This window comes from Protopterus annectens, chromosome 2.part0 (assembly GCF_019279795.1).
Source record: "Protopterus annectens isolate FY-2018-M chromosome 2.part0, PAN1.0, whole genome shotgun sequence".
NCBI lineage: Eukaryota > Metazoa > Chordata > Ceratodontiformes > Protopteridae > Protopterus > Protopterus annectens.
In genome coordinates, this window is record NC_056728.1 from 19,063,200 (window position 1) to 19,080,153 (window position 16,954).

The following is a 16,954-nucleotide window of genomic DNA, read 5'->3' on the forward strand; positions in this document are numbered from 1 at the left end:
GTCTGGATGGGGTTGGAGGGGCAGGGAGGCACCAACCACCTGCACATTGTCATCCTGGCCAATGGGGCCAAACTAAATAAAGAGAAGGTAAAATAAATAGAAATAAATACATTGACTTACCTGACCATGCACAAGTAAAGCTGTAACTCAACTTAGAATTAGACTGCTAAAACCCTTTCCCTAACATTATATTACATTACTAAAAACCCTTTCCCTGACAGCACATTTCATTATAAAAGCCCTTTCTCTAATAGTACTACTACCAGGATGACACTTGATGTCAGATTTGCGGATGTGGTGTATGATATAGGATATTTTTAGTTAAACAGAAAATTATTAGATATTTTGTAATTCGATATTATGAGTTTTCAGTGTTTGCACTTTTGTGTGTTTTTTTTTTGATAATTTGATTTTAAGATATGTCATGACATAAATATAAATATATGCATGTGTGTGTGTCTGTGTGTGTGTGTATATATGTATGTATATATATATATATATATATATATATATATATATATACACACACACACACACACACATATATGTATATATATATATATATATATATATATATATATATATATATATATACATGTATATACACACACACACACACACACACACACACAAATGCGTGTTGGACACTATATTGAAAGTACAGTATCCTGAACACAGTAGGCCGATGCCAACTGGTCGACACAGACAGGGGTTCAACAGGTGTGCAGGATCGGCAATCTCTGCGTAGAGGAATATTTCCTTTCACTGGGGATTGTGCCTTCTCAGAGTTAGTATACATAATTAGCGGAGGGTGTGTGGGGTGCAGTGGGGCTTGCCCCCTGCAAAAACAGTTAGTATTGTAACTTACTGCTTTGTAATGTTTATCAAGAATGTGTCTTCTCTCCAGGGTTATGCGCAGAACATGTTATTCTGAGTGCATCCTATGTTAGGAAGTCAATCTGTATGGTGTCATGATTTTTGCAACTGGTATTTTTTTGGGGGGGTTGGAATTTTATGTCATATTTTATGTTTTTGTGCACTACATGGAAAAAAAGAAAGTTTTTTATAAATAAGATTGTGTGTTTGAATGGCTTATATATATCATGTGTTGTGGGTTTGGCATTATTTTGAGTGAGCCTGTTTTAAATAGAAGTCCGTTGCATGCTGTCAAACATTAAGGAGACTGTTTCACAAACACTAAGCCAGAATTAGCTAGGCAACACTCCGGTACTAATTTGATGGCACAGAGTAAAGGCTGTGATATGGTAAGTATTATGGCAGAAAGGAGATCAAGGAGAAGTCAACAGGATCTAATCAAAATAAAGTAAGAAAAACTACTTTAGTTGCAAACAACCTGCATGGATGGGGAGGTTTGCAAAGTAGGATATAACAAGAGAAATGGTGAGAGTAAAATCTGATTTAGAACAATTATTATTTTTCAGACAGAAGCAGATCCAAAAAAGGACTTTTGGGGGACACATAGTGAAAACATGACTTAATACATAGCATGGCCTTTTAAAGAAAGGAAAAAAGAAGCAAACAATGGTTTATCTTACCAAGGATAATTTAACATATGAAGCATGGATGACCAGAGCATGTTTTAAAGACTGCCACCTTGACATATATATTACAAAGATGTGTAAGGTCAAGGTGAAGAGGAAAATCAGCCTAAGTAACAGACCATGGTAAAAGAGATCTGGATACCCTATTGTTAGACATGAAATTAAGACTGCCGCCAGGAAAATGAAGTCATTGAAGGCTATGGACTCAAATGGGTTTCCAGCTGTATTTTCCAAATGACTGGAGGGATACTGGTGGTCTGATGGCTATTTTAAGTTTAATTAGTGAAAAGGTTTGGTAGCATTCATGACTGCAACCAGAATAACTATTTGCTTGTTCTACTAAAAGTTCTGGTTCTGAATGAATCTGTTAGAGTTGCCTAGTGTTTGAAAATTGTTTTGCCAAACAGTGAAAGGAATTTATATGAAGGGAAGTACAGTCTGATATTTTTGCTCATTTTAGAAGTCAGACTCTCAGCCAGTAGATTAGATAAACATTTGTCATGTCTAACTGGAAAACAGCAAGCAGGTGTCATGAAAGGACACTGACTCATTGATAACTTGTGGATACTATATATTTTTTTCAAATCAACACAGATCATGGATAGAGAAGTAGGTATAGTCATGTTTAATAACAGAAAAGCAGCTAATTTGGTCAAATAGTTTCCCAGTTAAAGTTCTAGACAGTAGCAGCTTCAAGACCAACTTCATGCCATGGGTAAAGAACCCATCCTTTACTGCATTAATCAGATGAGTTACTTTGCCTCACAGGGAGAGTCACAGGCATACCAGGCAGGGGTGCACCATTTCATGTGGACTGCTTATGGTCATACCTCTCAACCTTTTAAAGCAAGAAATCTGGACAAAGCCACAAATAATGGGGGATAAAGGCCCAAAAATAGTGATACTTTTTAAATATTGCTCCCACAAACTTAGAAAGTTGATAGAATAGTTCCTGTGTTGCCCATTTCCTTACTTGGATAGAAGGAAGCTTATTTGTTCACCAGTGGGAGTGGGGAGCTTTGAGCAGCCTATCTGTCCCTGGAGGAGTGATCTCAGCACAGAATCTTGTAGTTTATTGGCCGTTTTGGGCTAATTTCTAGTTCTTTCAAGTCCCCTGTATAAAAACCCGCTTTGACGCGTTTTTTTGCTTGTTCCAACTCAGCAATAGCTCCTCGTGGTCCTGCAGTGTGGTGCTAGCAGCAGAGAGATGAAAAAGAGTGATTGCTACTTGATTTAAGTATATTTTACTGCTATCACCTTTGCGACTGTATTCTTGCCGAAAAGTGAGTTAAATCTGCTCTTTTGCCTGTTTTAAGCTTGTTTTTTGCAATTTCATACCTGCACTTTTAAAGTTTGTCTTTTTGTTGAATTTATCTGTTGAGGCTGCTCACTCAAGTGCACTAGCCTTTGTTAAGTAATTACTGTGCATTTTCTGCTGTTTGTATTGTAAAAAAAAAGAAAAACCAAAAAAATATCCTTGTTTCCTGCCTTTCCTAACCTAGAATAGACCCTTATACAGGCTTTGCTGTATTCTGGACTTTTGAATAGTTCCTGTGTTGCCCATTTCCTTACCTGGATAGAAGGAAGCTTCTTTGTTCACCAGTGGGAGTGGGGAGCTTTGAGCAGCCTATCTGTCCCTGGAGGAGTGATCTCAGCACAGAATCTTGTAGTTTATTGGCCGTTTTGGGCTAATTTCTAGCTCTTTCAAGTCCCCTGTATAAAATCCCGCTTTGGCATGTTTTTTCGCTTGTTCCAACTCAGCAATAGCTCCTAGTGGTCCTGCATAGTGGTGCTAGCAGCAGAGAGACGAAAAAGAGTGACTGCTACTTGATTTAAATATATTTTACTGCTATTACCTTTGCGACTGCCTATTCTCGCAGAGAAGCGAGTTAAATCTGCTCTTTTGCCTGTTTTATCTTGTTTTTTGCAATTTCATACCTGCACTTTTAAAGTTTGTCTTTTTGTTGAATTTATCTGTTGAGGCTGCTCACTCAAGTGCGCTAGCCTGTGTTAAGTAATTACTGTGCATTTTCTGCTGTTTGTATTGTAAAAAAAAAAGAAACCCCCCCCCAAAAAATCCTTGTTTCACGCCTTTCCTGACCTAGAATAGTCCCTAATACAGGCATTGCTGTATTCCAGACTTTAGAATAGTTACTGTGTTGCCCATTTCCTTACTTGGATAGAAGGAAGCTTCTTTGTTCATCAGTGGGAGTGGGGAGCTTTGAGCAGCCTATCTGTCCCTGGAGGAGTGATCTCAGCACAGAATCTTGTAGTTTATTGGCCGTTTTGGGCTAATTTCTAGTTCTTTCAAGTCCCCTGTATAAAAACCCGCTTTGACGCGTTTTTTTGCTTGTTCCAACTCAGCAATAGCTCCTCGTGGTCCTGCAGTGTGGTGCTAGCAGCAGAGAGATGGAAAAGAGTGATTGCTACTTGATTTAAGTATATTTTACTGCTATCACCTTTGCGACTGTCTATTCTTGCCGAAAAGTGAGTTAAATCTGCTCTTTTGCCTGTTTTAAACTTGTTTTTTGCAATTTCATACCTGCACTTTTAAAGTTTGTCTTTTTGTTGAATTTATCTGTTGAGGCTGCTCACTCAAGTGCACTAGCCTTTGTTAAGTAATTACTGTGCATTTTCTGCTGTTTGTATTGTAAAAAAAAAGAAAAACCAAAAAAATATCCTTGTTTCCTGCCTTTCCTAACCTAGAATAGACCCTTATACAGGCTTTGCTGTATTCTGGACTTTTGAATAGTTCCTGTGTTGCCCATTTCCTTACCTGGATAGAAGGAAGCTTCTTTGTTCACCAGTGGGAGTGGGGAGCTTTGAGCAGCCTATCTGTCCCTGGAGGAGTGATCTCAGCACAGAATCTTGTAGTTTATTGGCCGTTTTGGGCTAATTTCTAGCTCTTTCAAGTCCCCTGTATAAAATCCCGCTTTGGCATGTTTTTTCGCTTGTTCCAACTCAGCAATAGCTCCTAGTGGTCCTGCATAGTGGTGCTAGCAGCAGAGAGACGAAAAAGAGTGACTGCTACTTGATTTAAATATATTTTACTGCTATTATCTTTGCGACTGCCTATTCTCGCAGAGAAGCGAGTTAAATCTGCTCTTTTGCCTGTTTTATCTTGTTTTTTGCAATTTCATACCTGCACTTTTAAAGTTTGTCTTTTTGTTGAATTTATCTGTTGAGGCTGCTCACTCAAGTGCGCTAGCCTGTGTTAAGTAATTACTGTGCATTTTCTGCTGTTTGTATTGTAAAAAAAAAAAGAAAAACCAAAAAATATCCTTGTTTCCCACCTTTCCTGACCTAGAATAGTCCCTAATACAGGCATTGCTGTATTCCAGACTTTAGAATAGTTACTGTGTTGCCCATTTCCTTACTTGGATAGAAGGAAGCTTCTTTGTTCATCAGTGGGAGTGGGGAGCTTTGAGCAGCCTATCTGTCCCTGGAGGAGTGATCTCAGCACAGAATCTTGTAGTTTAGTGGCCGTTTTGGGCTAATTTCTAGCTTTTTCAAGTCCCCTGTATAAAACCCCACTTTGGTGTGGTTTTGTAAGATTTTGCACATAGCGCAGCATCGGGCAGCGCCGCTTAATCGGGCTTAAACTATTCTTGGCTCCACAAAGTATACTCTTCACTTTTTCCCTTAGATCTGTTCTATCTCTCAAAGTAAGGACCCTATTTTCAATCTAAAGCCCTGCACTTGCTCATATAAGCAATTATATAAGTTAGCACTAATAAACTAATAGCACTACATCCTCATATACTCACTCCCTTTGAGTACTAGGCCCCTATTGGTCCTTTTTGATCAAGTTATAAAGGATTTACTTTTACTATTCAGGCATGTCCAAAGGTCAGTTGCTGGTTTCCTCTCCAGTCCAGCTGGTGAATCTGGGAATCTTGAGGCAATGTTACAATTGCCTCTTGCACACAGACAACCCTCTCCTCCTCCCAACAAGTACAAAGATATGCGAGAGATGCAACCATATAGCCAAACTGGAGGCTAAGCTCTCTCAACTCAGTACTGGCACAGTCAGTCAGGAGGAGAAGGTAACCACACACACCACAAATCCAGTCACACATAGACCTACCACAACAGCAAACCAAACACATAAATACACAAAAACATACTCAGAGGCTCTAAATATAAATCTGCCTAAGCAACAGAGACCTCCAAAGCAGACATCCAAGCAACCACTACCCCAAAACAAAACACGTGTAACACATACTTCACAAAGGCAGTGTGCCAAACAGTCACAGCCCTTAAGGCTAAACAACACACCTGATACACTTGTAATAGGTGACTCAATTTTCAGACACACTCACGTCCCACTCACCAGGCTGAACAAGGAGAAGGTCACGGTGAGCTGCTTGTCGGGCGCCAGGATCTGCCACATAACACAAGCACTCAGGTCACTCCAAAGCAGGTACAAATATGACTCAGTCATTGTCCATGCTGGTGTGAATGATCTGAGACGTACCTCCCTGGACTACATGAAAAGAGACATAGAGGAGCTCTCTGATCATGTAGCCCAGGCAGGTATGACCCTGACCCTGAGTAGCATCTTATCCTCACCAAGAATGATGCCACAGTATAAAGACAAAATGATCAATTTTAAAAATTGACTAAAGTTTTGGTGTCATTCAAAGGGGATCCAGTGTCTGTCAGCCTGGGATGACATGCTCGACAAGCCACGTTGCCACCTGTCACCCCTGGGCTTTTGGATACTGGCAAAGGCTCTTGCCAGCCCCATAGTACCTTTTTTAGGCAAGACTCAAAAGACAAACCCACCTCCATAGATAACACAAGGAAAAAGAAACTACGGGTAAGGCTACTCATCGCCAGAAGTCTAAACCTCAAAATGCACGCACTCGAAGCCCTCCACAGTAAGAAGAATATCAATGTCTGTGCAGTAACAGAGACCTGGTTCAAGGCTCCCAAGAGCACCCCAGCACTACCAGATTATACCTCATACCATGCTTTTCGGCCCCAAAAACTCGGACCGAACCACTATGGGAGGGGGAATATCCATATTCATCAAAGATACCCACACTTCCAGGTTAGTGGGACTGCACGAAGCATCGGAGACCATGTATGTGCAACTAACAGTGGGCAAAACTGCCTTTCAGTTTGTAGCCTGCTACAGACCACCCTCCCAAACTCAGGAACCTCACTCTGCTTTCCTGAGAACACTGGAGAATATGAAGGTCTCTCCAAACACCATTATATTGGGCAACTTCAACTACCCAAACATAGACTGGGAGCATTACTCAAGCCCCAACACCCTAGCCCAAAGGTTCCTAGAATTTATAAACTCAAATGCTATGGAACAACTAGTCACCACTCCCACAAGAGGGGAAAACATACTGGACCTGATCATCACAAACATGGGGACTCTATGCTCCACACCAGAGGCATACCCCTCACTGGTAAGATCGGACCATAAATTAATCTCTCTGGACATCCACATCCCGACCCCACCACCAACCCAGACAACCACAGTGAAAAACTTCTCAAAAGCAAATTTCACACTTCTCAAAAACCGAGGTGAAATCCTTCAAAGCCCCCAGGTCGGTGGATACTATGGCCCAAACTGCAGAATCCTTTATAAATGCATTCTATGGACACCTACAGGAATGCATGGATCATGCAATCCCAAATAAAACCAAGACCCAATCCTCCAAAGGCAGGCATCCTGTCTGGTGGACCCCAGCCATAAATAAGCTATACAACAAAAGGAGGAAGCTACTAAATGATAGAACAAAATCCCTAAAAGGTAAGGCATCTCTGATCAGTACTAGCAAAAAACTATGGTCCCTCATAAAATCATCTAAGACCAGCTACGAGAGAAAAATTGCACTGGACGCTAAAGATAATCACAAGGCCTTCTTTAGTTATGTTAGGAACCTGGGTGGCAACTCCCAGATATGTTCGGAGTTAGTCTAAAATGACAAAAAATACACTGAACCCACAGACATTGCCAACATCCTGGCAGACAGGTTCAGTGCAAACTTCTCCCCCCTTCCCCCCCAAAAGAGCAAATATCTATCCCAGCAGAGAGTTGTCTCCCTGACATCTCAAATGCTCAGGTGAGAGCTGCCCTCTCCAAAGCAAAAAACACAGCATCAATGGGACCAGACGGTGTCCCGGGCTGCATCCTACATGAGCTCCAAGAAGAGCTAGAACCTCATTAAATGTTACTGCTCAATCTCAGCCTTACTACAGGATATGTACCCAAGGAATGGCGTACAGCAACAGTGGTCCCACTCCACAAAGGTGGTGCCTCAACGGACCCTGGAAACTATCGCCCCATAAGCCTGACTAGCCTGGTCTGCAAAGCTATGGAGTGGATCATCATGGAACTCATAAACAAAGACAGTGAGGACCTACAGACGCTGGATCCTACCCAATTCGGCTTTGTCAAGGGCAGATCCTGCCTCTTGAACCTGGTCGATTTCTTTGAAACAGTCACCAAGGCCATAGATGAAGGGAAGGTAGTCCACACAGCCTACCTGGACCTCGCAAAAGCCTTCGACACAATACCCCACTCTGGCATCATAAAAAAGCTCTCCAGCTTAAATATCAACCCCTACGTCATAAGATGGGTTGCAAACTGGCTCAAGGATAGAGCCCACATGGTCAGAATTGCGGGAGCCATGTCAGACTCTAAACCAGTTACAAGTGGCGTCCCACAAGGCTCAGTCCTGGGACCTCTCTTGTTCGGCATATATTTTTCTGAGGTACAGGCCAGCACGGGAGGACTATGGCTGACCAAGTTTGCAGATGACTGCAAACTAGGTGCCATAATCAACTCTCCAGCTGAGACAAGCATCCTCCAAAAGGGTCTCACAGAGATGGATAACTGGTGCCAAAGCCATGGCCTAAAGCTAAATGCCAAAAAGTGTATAGTCATCCCCTTTGGGAAAAACAAAGTGCCCATAAATTACCACATAGACAGTAATCCATTAAGTATGGAAGAAGTAATTAGGGACCTGGGGACCCAAGTTGATAGTAACCTCTCCTTTGACAACCACGTTGCCAAAGTGGTTAGAAAGACCTTCTATATAACCCACCTTATCATGAAAGAATTCACATCTAGATCAAGGGAGGTCATTGTGCCCCTTTACTCATCACTCATCCAGCCCATAATTGAATACAATGCCCCATTTGGGATGTACCTTACCCGACACCTGCAGCAACTGGAAAGACCCCAAAAGTACCTCACCAAGAGGATCAAGGGCCTCAAACAGATGACCTATGCTGCTCGGTTAAAGAAACTCCAGCTCTACTCAGTTGCATACCGCCTACTTAGAAGCGATCTGTGCCTGACGTATAAAGCCATGTCCATCCCAGAACTAATGGACATGCTCCACCTCAAAAAATCCAAATCCCTTAGAACTACGTGCTCGAGGGACTTGAACCTCAACACAGAAATTAATAGGATATGCTGGAGAGACAGATTTATAACCCAGAGGCTCCCAGCACTTTGAAATAGGATCCCAGTCCAAGTCAGGCAGAGCTCCTCACTGACTATCTTCAAGGGGAATCTTGATGAGTGGATGGGATATTGTAGGTTTACCCTGGGGACCACTTCTGTGTCACTACTAGACAGAGGCACAGTAAACTAAACTAAAAAGGACACAGTAAAACTCATTTAAAAGGGTGGCGAAAGCCAAACACACTCTGGCTAGGCTTGTAAATGCCCTAGGGCAGATAGCCTAGTATCAACCTATGAACCTATGAATTTTCTGAATATCAAGTCTGACATTCAAATATCTGCTATTATTTCCTGACTTCAGTCCTGAATGATTTCCCAGTGATAAAACCATAATTTTATAAGAAACAAGTTAAAAATATGAGGTAAAAATCAGGACATTCTGTGCAAATCTGGACAGTTGAGAAGTACGCTATGTTGGTTATGGAAAAACTGCTGGGATGATAAAAAAGGAATTAAAAGTTATAGAATTGGCAATAGGGAGAGCGTGGTTTCATCTCTTTGCTAATGACTGTGTACTAATCACATGGAAATCAACCAGATAACTTTGAGAGTTCTATCAGTACTCAAATTATTTGCAAGACATTTTGGCCTCATTTGTAATGAGGATTAATGGTTCTATTCAGAATGTTACAGGAAAGAGCTAGAGACCTTGTGGTTCAACAGGAGAGGCGACACTTCCTCTGTACCTCAGGCTTATACTAGGGATTACAGTGGAGATAATGAGTGAGAAGCTGTCCAGGTTGTATGATAAAATTGAGGAACCATGAGCAAGAACCCTAGGGATCCTGGACTGTGAAGGATACATGACCAAACAAGTATGATAAGACCGAGTAAGGGTGCAGGGTTACAAGAAAAAGTATAGATATATATGTGCCAGTAATGTATGGAACAGTGGAGTTAGTTTCATTTGCCTTCACTGGTTATTGTACTTAATGCTCCCCAGTGGATGAAAATGGATTTTGATGGGAAGAATGAATAGGAAAGAATGAATGGGACTATGCTAGTCTTCCAGTGGCCGAGCGTTTGTAGGCATTGGTGGACTAGATGGAATATATGTGGAATGGCTACTGAGGCTGTGAAATGTGACATGAGGAATGGAGGAACCTTATTGATTCAGAAGAACAGAAGATCAAAACGTTCTGCAATCAAAAAGGATATGTATTTGAAAAACAAATAAGAAAACACCTTAAATAGAAAACATAGATGCAACAGAGGAAAGTGGCCTCATCTTTTAAGTTTTGAGGACAAGGTACATTTTACTCCCATCCCAATCATCCACATACACGCAACTTAAATTTATTTACCTTAGAGCAATTGGAAAGTGGTGCAAACAATGTAGAAGGAGAGCACCTTGGAAGAAATGGATCAGTGACAAAAAAGGGAAAGGAAGTGTAATTTACAAGAATCACTGGTACAAGAATAAAGAGGCAGGAAGAGATCATCTGCAGAAAAAAATGGAGTGTAATGGAAAAATGATCTATTGAGTAGAGAATGGTAAAGGGTATTAGGAAGGATGCCATAGAACCAGATGATGGGCATGTATCTGGTGTCAACATAAGCATATCCCATGTAAGTGGTGCTTTACTCCAGTGAGACTCTTTAAAGATGGTAGGAACATTTATTCAACATTTTGGAAACATACAGTTTTAATGCATAAATACTGAACCTGTTGGAGGGTGAGAGATAAATGACAACAATAAATGTATGAGAAAATATTGTTGATAAAGATATAGTAAATTAGAACTTGTATAGTTATTTGTGGTAGAGTAAGACGTTGTGATTTAGTTAAAAGATGAACAAAGAACTAGATCAGTACTTGCCTTTGTTCCCAAGTCAGTTTTAGCAAGAGTGGAAAACCAAGATGAGTGCATCACCTTCCCATGTAGACTGTGAGCATTTAAAATTAATAAGAAAAAATATTTGTTATTATATATATGTATATGTATATGTATATATATATATATATATATATATATATATATATATATATATATATATATATATATATATATATATGTTTCCATATAGGATAAATGGAAAAATAATATAAGTATCCACATATGGTTAATATTAGGTATAGAATTTGGTACTCTGGTGGCATACAAGGATAAATCCCTGACTACAGTTCACTTGACCTGTGTTCAGTTAGCTGCTTTGACAACTGATGAAGCAGTAGGGAGGGATGAGCATGTACACACAGTATAGGTGGGTGTTTGTCAATGACTATTCCTTATGGGAGGTGTGGTTCAAAGAGGGGAGTTGACCTCGAATGTAATCAATGTTGGGACTTCATTTAACTGGCCTGGCCCCCAGTGTCCCACATCCACACTAGGGCTTCCAGATTATCTCCTACCCACAGGACTTATCTGATATTGCTAGGGCTTGTTGTGGATCCTAAGGGCACCGGGGGGTATGGCCATCTCTGCTTCTGTGCTGGGGAGCTACTTTTTATGCCTCTCCCACTCCATGCCCTGGCTCCCATCTCATCAATTATGTTCAAGGGCAACTCCCCTCTTTGAACCACGTCTCTCCTAAGGGAGTGTCATCAATGTGCACCCATCTTTCCTTGCCACTCTGTCAGTCACCTGAGCCGCCACTCAAACCCAGGTTGTGTGAGCTGTAGCTTAGGCTTTATCCACCTGAGTGACATACTTTCCTTAAATGTAGAGAAAACAAATGAATCCAATTTGGATTTGTTTTTCTTCCTGCTGGCTCTTGGTGGCATACATTCCTTATCTTCTTGATTCCTTGCATATGTTTTAACAGTTTATGATATTTCTGTTTCCTTCTTATCTCTGCTATGCACAAACTCAGTTCCTTAATATGTATACTGATAACTGATACATCATGCCCTTCAGTTCATACATTGCCTTTGCACTTGCCCCTCAAATCCTCTCCAGTAAAATGATGAAGTGATGTGTTCTCCACAAACGAAGCCTGTACTGCAATGAAGCTGTAGCATGGCCCTTTGTGGGAGCATTAGTAGTTCCCTCATTCTCTGGGTAATGTCCTACACAGCATTCCACTTCCACTCACCTTTCAAGGTACTCTACCATACTACATTACGTTCTGAGCACACTGCTTCAGTCCTGTGGCAAAAAGAGACACAGAAAGAGATGAACCCCTGAATAATGGCTTGGAACTGGAAGGCAAAAAGGTGGGAGTGAGTGACCAGTACAGACTTTCCCATACTGGAAAGAGGGAAGTAGTGTGACCTGCTGCACCACTGATGCCAGCAGGAGTATTGAGTGATTTCTGTTAGCAACTTTTGGGCCAGTGAGGCTTACACCTCATATAGGTTAGGATGGCATTCCTGGGTGCACATGTAGGTACATGAGGAAAACTCCTAGGCAGTAGCACAAGTTATGGCCCCTGGCTGCCACAGGGAGGGAGTTAGGTGAGGAGGAAGGGTTCTTTATGCAGATGAAGGCTTTCTTACTCCCAGCTCTCACCTATGAATGGAAACAAATGAGCTAATTATTTCTTTCCCTTGCCAGGAAAAGAACAGGCCATAGGGTTCTCATCTTGGCTGGGGAAAGAATGGGCTGGCTGTTTACGTGGAGGGGGAGAGCAAATATGTTGACAGACGATTGATGTCTGAGACTTTAAGAGGGGGGAGTTCTGAGGAAACTACACTTCTCTGCATTCCTTTGTATCCATATTTTCAGACAACCTTAGTCTAGCTGCACCATGCCTCCCATTCTTCTTTTTATTTCCATAAATAAATTATTTTGCATTTCTTGTTATTAATTTCCAGCTGCCATTTCCCTTTCATCATTATGTTGCATTTTACAACAGGAAATTAAATTCTCAATTTGACTAATACGTTCACAAAGAATTAAAATGCTACATGTAAAATAGGCTACATGAAATACAAAGAAAACACATCTTCTTGTCTCACATTGATGAATACATTAAGAATCTAAATGGTACTGTTTCTGCTTACCTGGTCCATAGGGTGATACTGGTTGTAGTTATAATCCATTAAACTGTCACGATATGCTCTCTTCATTCTTTGCATGTTGTCTCCTGAAAGTACAGGGGCATCCTGTACCGATGTTCTATGAAAAAGTAGTATAAGAGATATCATTGCTAGTACGTGTGCTAGCATTTAAAATATTCTATTTCTGGAACTCCACATTTTGAAAGCTGGAACTCTATAAACTACTTCTTGAGCTCAGTGCTGCAGTTCCAGAGTCTAAATACATTTATAGGCTCCTCTAGTCCATGTTCATCTTTTCTTATTTTGAATGCTAACAGAATACACTCTGCAGCCTCACAATGATTGATTCTGTACTTATAATGTGAGTGCTAGAAGTTCTGTGATCCAGACTGTTTTTAAATCTACACTGTAAATACATACCCATGCTAATGCTTTATCTTGCTGTTTTAGTTGTAGGGCTGTTTTTCTCCTGAGCTGCAGACTTCCAGTTCTGATTTGAAACATTACTTCTAGACCTCTTTTGTGCAGTACTAGACTTCATATGTCTCTAACATTGTACTAGATGGTGTAAAAGGTTTACCTTTGAAACGCTGAAAATCATTCTTGAGAACAGCCAGTTAGGCGAACTGAAATGCTGATTTCTGCTTGTCGAACATCACGGAAGTTCGAAACTCAGCAAATCGAACATCAGATTCGTTGAGTTTCGAACTCCGATGTCATACACACAATGTAATGCAGGGGGGGGGCAAGTTTAAGCATTCCCTCCTCACCTTTTATCCACAACCAAAACATTATTTTCTCCAAAATCTTTTTCAAAGTCCATTTTCCATTGTATTTAATTTCAGTCTCTCGTTCCATATAGTCTGTGAAACATAAAATACTATTCTGTCCATTTTCTTCACTTCTTCCTGTTTTCGTGTACCATAATAACCAAAGTCTACTGTGTCCATATTTACTTGCTCAAATTTTAACAAACTTTTCATCCTATTATGTGTACATATTTCTTCCCCCAAATGATTAACTCTTTCACATTTCAAAAACACATGCTCAGTAGTCTCAAACTCTCTACATTTATTACATATTCTATCTTGCTTTTTTGTATGGCATATTTGCCTTAACTGGCAATTTTCTAGTAGACAATCTCCATAAAAAATCATTACATTCTATAATCTTTTTATAGTTATTATATCTCATCACTATGGCTTTTTTCTTATCTATTTCTAAATCTTTCTATGGATCAATGTAATAAAATGCTTTCATAATACCCAAGTACCATTCCTTTCTATTTTTCTCACATATATTATTTTTTATTTTCCGTAACATAATTTTGTTTTTGATACTCTTTCATTTCTTCATTCACAGTGCTTTTATTCCTTTTTTAACTTATTTTCCTACGCGCAGTTCTTTGTATTGATAATATAGTATAATTTCTATCAAGTTTTTACTTTCCTTCAAAATTCCGTTTAATACCTTTTACAAAATTAAAGATGCTGCATGTAGTATTGCATTTATTAAATCCAAGAGCCCCTCTCTTGACTGGATTCAGTCTAGAGCCCCATATAAAACAAAATATAATCATCATTAGTTCATTTTCATACTTAATAGGAATCATAACATAAGCAGTTTTTCCTATTACCATGGTGTTCAAGTGTGCTTTTTTCTATATGAAAATCTATGATTTCCAAAAAATGATCATATTCTTTACTTCTTTGAGTACATCATCCCATTGTTGTTGTATGCATTCATTCCTTTCAAATATTATGAACTCAATACCTCCTATCATACCTTTGAAAACAAATCCTTTACTTTTCTCTTTATTTATACCTAAACCATTTTTTTAAATATATACTTATTTATTTATTTATTTATTTATTTGCAGTTTCTTTACCAAGATGATCTATTGGGCCATGAGGAGCCCATTTTCAGTGGAGTCCTGGGGAGAAACTCTCCAGTAAATTACATAATTACAAAACAATTACAAAGTTTACAAAAGCACATTTAGAAAAAAAATACATGGCAACCACAGTTGCAATAAATTGGTATTTGATGGAGCAAATGCATGAAAAATCCCATTATAAATAAATTAAGGTAGTATAAAGAATGCAAGTTCCTTCAGGAAATTATGGGCTAAAGGAGGCTATTAGCAGATATGTTTGGAATAGAGAGAATTATAGTTAAGGAAGTTATGTAGGGTGTGAGCAAGAGCATTTCCATTGTGAGATTAGGTGTGAGTGAAGTAAAGTTTTAAAGGTAGAGAGACTGTTAGTGGTACAGATAAGAGGTGGGAGAGACTTCCAGTGGCATGCTAAGCAGAAGGATAGAAGATGTTTGCCTGGAGGGCAGGCAGGTTTATGTAGTTCTATTAGATTTTGGAAGTTAGATCGAAGGCATCTGTTAGGAAGATGCATTTGGAAGGTAGAGGCAAGGGAGGGGCAGAGAGAGGGGCTAAAAATAAGTTTGTGTGCATGGATAAGTTGAATATAGGTAAGATAACTGGGCAGTTCAAGCCAGTTCAGTTGGCGCAGGGAGATGCAGTGATGGGTATTGGATCTATGGCCAGTCGCAAATTTTGAAATTTTATAGTAACAGGAGGAGAGTTTTGATTTGAGGGAGGATTGCAGATTGATAGGATAGAGGCACCATACAGGAGGGAAGGGATGAGGTATGTGTTAGCCAGAATGAGTCTGGTGGAGGGAGAAATTAAATGGTTGTGGCGATAAAGTATACCAAGTTTCTTGTGAGTTTTTTTTTTTAATATTGACATGAAGATGGCTATCAAACTTTAGTTGGTCATCGATGAGAATTCCTAACAGTTTAGCAGTGGAGACTATTTCAAGTGAAAGGTGATGCTTTTTGGGGGGGGGGGGATATCATTAGTTTAGTCTTGGTTGCCTTTAGTGCTAGGTGGTTATGTAGCATCCATTGTTATGTGGAGGAGAAGGCATCTTGGGTTAATTTTTTTAATGTAGAAGTGGAGGTTGCAAAACAGATTATTGTTGAGTCATCCGCATATTGGATGAGGTTCACATTAGGGATGGCATGGTAGAAGTCATTAATGAAGATACTGAATAGAAGGGGGCCTAGAATTGAGCCTTGGGGCACACCTGTGGGAATGTTTAGGAATGGTGAGATAGCGTTTTTCCACTTAACTGATTGTTACTTATTAGATAGGTAACTGGTGAACCAGTTAATAGAGGAGTGGGATATATTTAGTTTAGAGAGATTAGTAAGAAGAAGGCTATGAGAGATGGTGTCGAAGGCCTTAGAGCGGTCTAGCAGGAGGGTGGATACAATATGACCAGAGTCGCGGGCTTAGTTTACAGTTTCTAGGAAGGAGGGGAGAGCAGTGGTGGTGCTATGGCAGGGTTGGAATCCATGCTGGGTGGGAGTAAAAAGGTTATTATTTATAAGATAGGGTAAGAGTTGTAGGTGGATGCATTTTTTGAGAAGTTTTGAAATAGGAGATAAGATAGCGATGGGACAAAAGTTGGAGACATCATTATTGTTACCGCTTTTATGGAGTGGAATAATATAGGCCTTTTTCCAGAGCTGGGGAACATGGCATTCTGAAATTGATTGATTTATTAGGATGCATATAGGGAAGGCAGTGGCCTCTGTGGCTATTTTAAGGAAGTAGGAGGGTATTTCATCAGGGGCATTAGAGCAAGGTTTCAATTTTAGAAGAAGTTTTTTTATGGTAGAGATAGGGATAGGGTTAATGGAGAAGAGAGGATGTTGGAGGCTAGAGGTACTAGAGCAGAAGAGTATGTATGGAGGTTGTTGTGGTGAAGCAAGATCATTAGTGAAGGATGATGAATCAATAAAGAATGAGTTGAATTGAGTAGCTAAATCTGAGTCAGAGGCATTTGGGTCAGGACAAGGGTTTTCTTTTTTACCTGGGTTAAGAAAAGAGGCGATTCCATCCCAGAATTTTTTAGGGTTATTATTGTGATG

The 16,954-nt window shown here is 40.0% G+C and overlaps 1 protein-coding gene across 1 annotated transcript in view; it reads right to left on the reverse strand.

The window, feature by feature from the left end:
• Positions 1-16,954, reverse strand: part of LOC122793700 (carboxypeptidase O-like) — a 254,733-nt gene that overhangs the window by 219,871 nt on the left and 17,908 nt on the right. The window contains exon 2 of the mRNA XM_044061919.1: positions 13,004-13,118. Coding sequence (XP_043917854.1) covers positions 13,004-13,118 — 115 coding nt within the window. The remainder of the gene's footprint in view (positions 1-13,003; positions 13,119-16,954) is intronic.